At 37.2% G+C, this 6,625-nt stretch overlaps 1 protein-coding gene across 1 annotated transcript in view; it reads left to right on the top strand.

The window, feature by feature from the left end:
- The window catches only part of LOC116367490 (tripartite motif-containing protein 16-like), a gene marked incomplete at its 5' end in the record, with an annotated part of 2,329 nt that extends 764 nt beyond the window's left edge, over positions 1 to 1,565 (top strand). The window contains one exon of the mRNA XM_031818892.1: positions 1 to 1,565. This exon is cut by the window's left edge and continues 179 nt beyond it. Within this exon, the coding sequence (XP_031674752.1) occupies positions 1 to 342 (342 nt within the window).
- Between the last annotated feature and the right edge of the window lie 5,060 nt (positions 1,566 to 6,625).

Genomic DNA, 6,625 nt, shown 5'->3' with positions numbered 1-6,625 from the left:
GTGGAGAGGACTGGTGTTGTTGTTGTTACAGCAGTCTCATATAAAGACATCAGCAGAACAGGGACAGATGGTGGATTTGGATACAATAACAAGTCCTGGAGTTTACAGTGCTATAGTGGTGGTTATTGGTTCAGACACAATAATGTTGAGACTAAAGTATCAGGCCCTCAGTCCTCCAGAGTAGGAGTGTACCTGGATCACAAGGCAGGTACTCTGTCCTTCTACAGTGTCTCTGACACAATGACCCTCCTCCACAGAGTCCAGACCACATTCACTCAGCCCCTCTATCCTGGGTTTAGTCTCTATAGTTATAATGGTACTGCTGAGCTGGTTAAACTGTAGTAGGGTTCACATAGATACTAGTCATGCTGGTGTAGTCTATAGCTGAGCTGGTTAAACTGTAGTAGGGTCCACATAGATACTAGTCATGCTGGTGTAGTCTATAGCTGAGCTGGTTAAACTGTAGTAGGGTCCACATAGATACTAGTCATGCTGGTGTAGTCTATAGCTGAGCTGGTTAAACTGTAGTAGGGTCCACATAGATACTAGTCATGCTGGTGTAGTCTATAGCTGAGCTGGTTAAACTATAGTAGGGTCCACATAGATACTAGTCATGCTGGTGTAGTCTATAGCTGAGCTGGTTAAACTGTAGTAGGGTCCACATAGATACTAGTCATGCTGGTGTAGTCTATAGCTGAGCTGGTTAAACTGTAGTAGGGTCCACATAGATACTAGTCATGCTGGTGTAGTCTATAGCTGAGCTGGTTAAACTGTAGTAGGGGTCCACATAGATACTAGTCATGCTGGTGTAGTCTATTGCTGAGCTGGTTAAACTGTAGTAGGGTCCACATAGATACTAGTCATGCTGGTGTAGTCTATAGCTGAGCTGGTTAAACTGTAAACTGATTTGTTATTAATTACAATTCAATACAATGTTTTAATCTTGTACATTTCCATGAATCATGATGTCTGGTGTTGATGTATATTGGTTGTCATTCAGAACCATTGATATGTTTTCTCAGTTGGTTCTCTGTCTCTATGTAATTCTCCTCAGTATCATTGATCAGCTTGTTGGCTCGGTCCTAATTGATGTGTTCTCTGTCACCTGGAGCTGCATGGAAAATGGTCCAGGAACTAAAGGACAATTCAGGACTAGTCAGCCCACTACAAGCTGGTATCACTTACTTTCTACTAAACTATATGGTCTGGTTTCCCAGACACAGATTAATCCTAGTCCTGGACTAAACAGTATGTTCAATGTAGATGTCCAGGAAACCGGCCCTAAATGTGTCATCTTTCATCCTCCCATACTGCTCAGTCCAGCAACATTAAACCTGTCCAGCAGGTGGTGCTGTTGACCAAACAATAAAACCAGCAGATATCTTGACTTGCCACTCAGTATATCAGTAATGTTCAGAATAGTACTTTAATATCATTGGAGATTGATGGTCTTTTTAATCCACTATCCAGAGTCAGGAACAGATGAAGTTAGGTCTGCTACTGTTCAGTGATTAAATATGATTTATGGTGATGGGAAATAATAAAAAACACTCAACTTCATCTAGTAATAGTTTTCCTTTGTTATTTATTCCAAGGTGTGTCTTTAACTTGTAAATGTATTGTGTGGAGGTGAGCTAGTGGTGTGGCTGATAGAATAGAATGAAAAGGGAGGAGGGGAGGAAGAGGGGAGGAGTGAAGGGCTGTTCAAGAAACCAGAAGAGGAAGAGGAACATGTTCAGGGGAATTACTGTCTCTGTTCCAAATGGTTCCCTATTCCCTACGTAGTGCACTACGGTGCTTCTGACCAGGTCTAAAGTAGTGTTCTACGTATGGAAAAGGGTGTAGATTTATTACAATATCATGCTTTAGTATTTGGCACAAAAATATATTAGATCTCCACCCCCCCACTTCCTGTCTGTCATCCCCCAGTTCTGTTAAGACTTCCTCTCATTGACCTGGGCCTCATTCTAAATGGTCACTTTGTATTGATAGTCCATACTGGTCTTTACTATGGTTCTACATACAGTATCTGTATTGATAGTCCATACTGGTCTTTACTATGGTTCTACATACAGTATCTGTATTGATAGTCCATACTGGTCTTTACTATGGTTCTACATACAGTACCTGTATTGATAGTCCATACTGGTCTTTACTATGGTTCTACATACAGTATCTGTATTGATAGTCCATACTGGTCTTTACTATGGTTCTACATACAGTATCTGTATTGATGGTCCATACTGGTCTTTACTATGGTTCTACATACAGTATCTGTATTGATGGTCCATACTGGTCTTTACTATGGTTCTACATACAGTATCTGTATTGATAGTCCATACTGGTCTTTACTATGGTTCTACATACAGTACCAGTATTGATAGTCCATACTGGTCTTTACTATGGTTCTACATACAGTATCTGTATTGATAGTCCATACTGGTCTTTACTATGGTTCTACATACAGTATCTGTATTGATAGTCCATACTGGTCTTTACTATGGTTCTACATACAGTATCTGTATTGATAGTCCATACTGATCGTTACTATGGTTCTACATACAGTATCTGTATTGATAGTCCATACTGGTCTTTACTATGGTTCTACATACAGTATCTGTATTGATAGTCCATACTGGTCTTTACTATGGTTCTACATACAGTATCTGTATTGATAGTCCATACTGGTCTTTACTATGGTTCTACATACAGTATCTGTATTGATAGTCCATACTGGTCTTTACTATGGTTCTACATACAGTATCTGTATTGATAGTCCATACTGGTCTTTACTATGGTTCTACATACAGTATCTGTATTGATAGTCCATACTGGTCTTTACTATGGTTCTACATACAGTATCTGTATTGATAGTCCATACTGGTCTTTACTATGGTTCTACATACAGTATCTGTATTGATAGTCCATACTGGTCTTTACTATGGTTCTACATACAGTATCTGTATTGATAGTCCATACTGGTCTTTACTATGGTTCTACATACAGTATCTGTATTGATAGTCCATACTGGTCTTTACTATGGTTCTACATACAGTATCTGTATTGATAGTCCATACTGGTCTTTACTATGGTTCTACATACAGTATCTGTATTGATAGTCCATACTGGTCTTTACTATGGTTCTACATACAGTATCTGTATTGATAGTCCATACTGGTCTTTACTATGGTTCTACATACAGTATCTGTATTGATAGTCCATACTGGTCTTTACTATGGTTCTACATACAGTATCTGTATTGATAGTCCATACTGGTCTTTACTATGGTTCTACATACAGTATCTGTATTGATAGTCCATACTGGTCTTTACTATGGTTCTACATACAGTATCTGTATTGATAGTCCATACTGGTCTTTACTATGGTTCTACATACAGTATCTGTATTGATAGTCCATACTGGTCTTTACTATGGTTCTACATACAGTATCTGTATTGATAGTCCATACTGGTCTTTACTATGGTTCTACATACAGTATCTGTATTGATAGTCCATACTGGTCTTTACTATGGTTCTACATACAGTACCTGTATTGATAGTCCATACTGGTCTTTACTATGGTTCTACATACAGTATCTGTATTGATAGTCCATACTGGTCTTTACTATGGTTCTACATACAGTATCTGTATTGATAGTCCATACTGGTCTCTACTATGGTTCTACATACAGTATCTGTATTGATAGTCCATACTGGTCTTTACTATGGTTCTACATACAGTATCTGTATTGATAGTCCATACTGGTCTTTACTATGGTTCTACATACAGTATCTGTATTGATAGTCCATACTGGTCTTTACTATGGTTCTACATACAGTATCTGTATTGATAGTCCATACTGGTCTTTACTATGGTTCTACATACAGTACCTGTATTGATAGTCCATACTGGTCTTTACTATGGTTCTACATACAGTATCTGTATTGATAGTCCATACTGGTCTTTACTATGGTTCTACATACAGTACCTGTATTGATAGTCCATACTGGTCTTTACTATGGTTCTACATACAGTACCTGTATTGATAGTCCATACTGGTCTTTACTATGGTTCTACATACAGTATCTGTATTGATAGTCCATACTGGTCTTTACTATGGTTCTACATACAGTATCTGTATTGATAGTCCATACTGGTCTTTACTATGGTTCTACATACAGTATCTGTATTGATAGTCCATACTGGTCTTTACTATGGTTCTACATACAGTATCTGTATTGATAGTCCATACTGGTCTTTACTATGGTTCTACATACAGTATCTGTATTGATAGTCCATACTGGTCTTTACTATGGTTCTACATACAGTACCTGTATTGATAGTCCATACTGGTCTTTACTATGGTTCTACATACAGTATCTGTATTGATAGTCCATACTGGTCTCTACTATGGTTCTACATACAGTATCTGTATTGATAGTCCATACTGGTCTCTACTATGGTTCTACATACAGTATCTGTATTGATAGTCCATACTGGTCTTTACTATGGTTCTACATACAGTACCTGTATTGATAGTCCATACTGGTCTTTACTATGGTTCTACATACAGTATCTGTATTGATAGTCCATACTGGTCTTTACTATGGTTCTACATACAGTATCTGTATTGATAGTCCATACTGGTCTTTACTATGGTTCTACATACAGTATCTGTATTGATAGTCCATACTGGTCTTTACTATGGTTCTACATACAGTATCTGTATTGATAGTCCATACTGGTCTTTACTATGGTTCTACATACAGTATCTGTATTGATAGTCCATACAGGTCTTTACTATGGTTCTACATACAGTATCTGTATTGATAGTCCATACTGGTCTTTACTATGGTTCTACATACAGTATCTGTATTGATAGTCCATACTGGTCTTTACTATGGTTCTACATACAGTATCTGTATTGATAGTCCATACTGGTCTTTACTATGGTTCTACATACAGTACCTGTATTGATAGTCCATACTGGTCTTTACTATGGTTCTACATACAGTACCTGTATTGATAGTCCATACAGGTCTTTACTATGGTTCTACATACAGTATCTGTATTGATAGTCCATACTGGTCTTTACTATGGTTCTACATACAGTATCTGTATTGATAGTCCATACTGGTCTTTACTATGGTTCTACATACAGTACCTGTATTGATAGTCCATACTGGTCTTTACTATGGTTCTACATACAGTACCTGTATTGATAGTCCATACTGGTCTTTACTATGGTTCTACATACAGTACCTGTATTGATAGTCCATACTGGTCTCTACTATGGTTCTACATACAGTATCTGTATTGATAGTCCATACTGGTCTTTACTATGGTTCTACATACAGTATCTGTATTGATAGTCCATACTGGTCTTTACTATGGTTCTACATACAGTACCTGTATTGATAGTCCATACTGGTCTTTACTATGGTTCTACATACAGTACCTGTATTGATAGTCCATACTGGTCTTTACTATGGTTCTACATACAGTATCTGTATTGATAGTCCATACTGGTCTTTACTATGGTTCTACATACAGTATCTGTATTGATAGTCCATACTGGTCTTTACTATGGTTCTACATACAGTACCTGTATTGATAGTCCATACTGGTCTTTACTATGGTTCTACATACAGTACCTGTATTGATAGTCCATACTGGTCTTTAATATGGTTCTACATACAGTATCTGTATTGATAGTCCATACTGGTCTTTACTATGGTTCTACATACAGTATCTGTATTGATAGTCCATACTGGTCTTTAATATGGTTCTACATACAGTATCTGTATTGATAGTCCATACTGGTCTTTACTATGGTTCTACATACAGTATCTGTATTGATAGTCCATACTGGTCTTTACTATGGTTCTACATACAGTATCTGTATTGATAGTCCATACTGGTCTTTACTATGGTTCTACATACAGTATCTGTATTGATAGTCCATACTGGTCTTTACTATGGTTCTACATACAGTACCTGTATTGATAGTCCATACTGGTCTTTACTATGGTTCTACATACAGTATCTGTATTGATAGTCCATACAGGTCTTTACTATGGTTCTACATACAGTATCTGTATTGATAGTCCATACTGGTCTTTACTATGGTTCTACATACAGTATCTGTATTGATAGTCCATACTGGTCTTTACTATGGTTCTACATACAGTATCTGTATTGATAGTCCATACTGGTCTTTACTATGGTTCTACATACAGTACCTGTATTGATAGTCCATACTGGTCTTTACTATGGTTCTACATACAGTATCTGTATTGATAGTCCATACTGGTCTTTACTATGGTTCTACATACAGTATCTGTATTGATAGTCCATACTGGTCTTTACTATGGTTCTACATACAGTACCTGTATTGATAGTCCATACTGGTCTTTACTATGGTTCTACATACAGTACCTGTATTGATAGTCCATACTGGTCTTTACTATGGTTCTACATACAGTATCTGTATTGATAGTCCATACTGGTCTTTACTATGGTTCTACATACAGTACCTGTATTGATAGTCCATACTGGTCTTTACTATGGTTCTACATACAGTACCTGTATTGATAGTCCATACTGGTCTTTACTATGGTTCTA

The sequence above is a fragment of the Oncorhynchus kisutch genome, unplaced genomic scaffold (assembly GCF_002021735.2).
Source record: "Oncorhynchus kisutch isolate 150728-3 unplaced genomic scaffold, Okis_V2 scaffold1689, whole genome shotgun sequence".
Lineage (NCBI taxonomy): Eukaryota > Metazoa > Chordata > Actinopteri > Salmoniformes > Salmonidae > Oncorhynchus > Oncorhynchus kisutch.
This window is presented reverse-complemented; position numbering and strand designations above follow the sequence as displayed.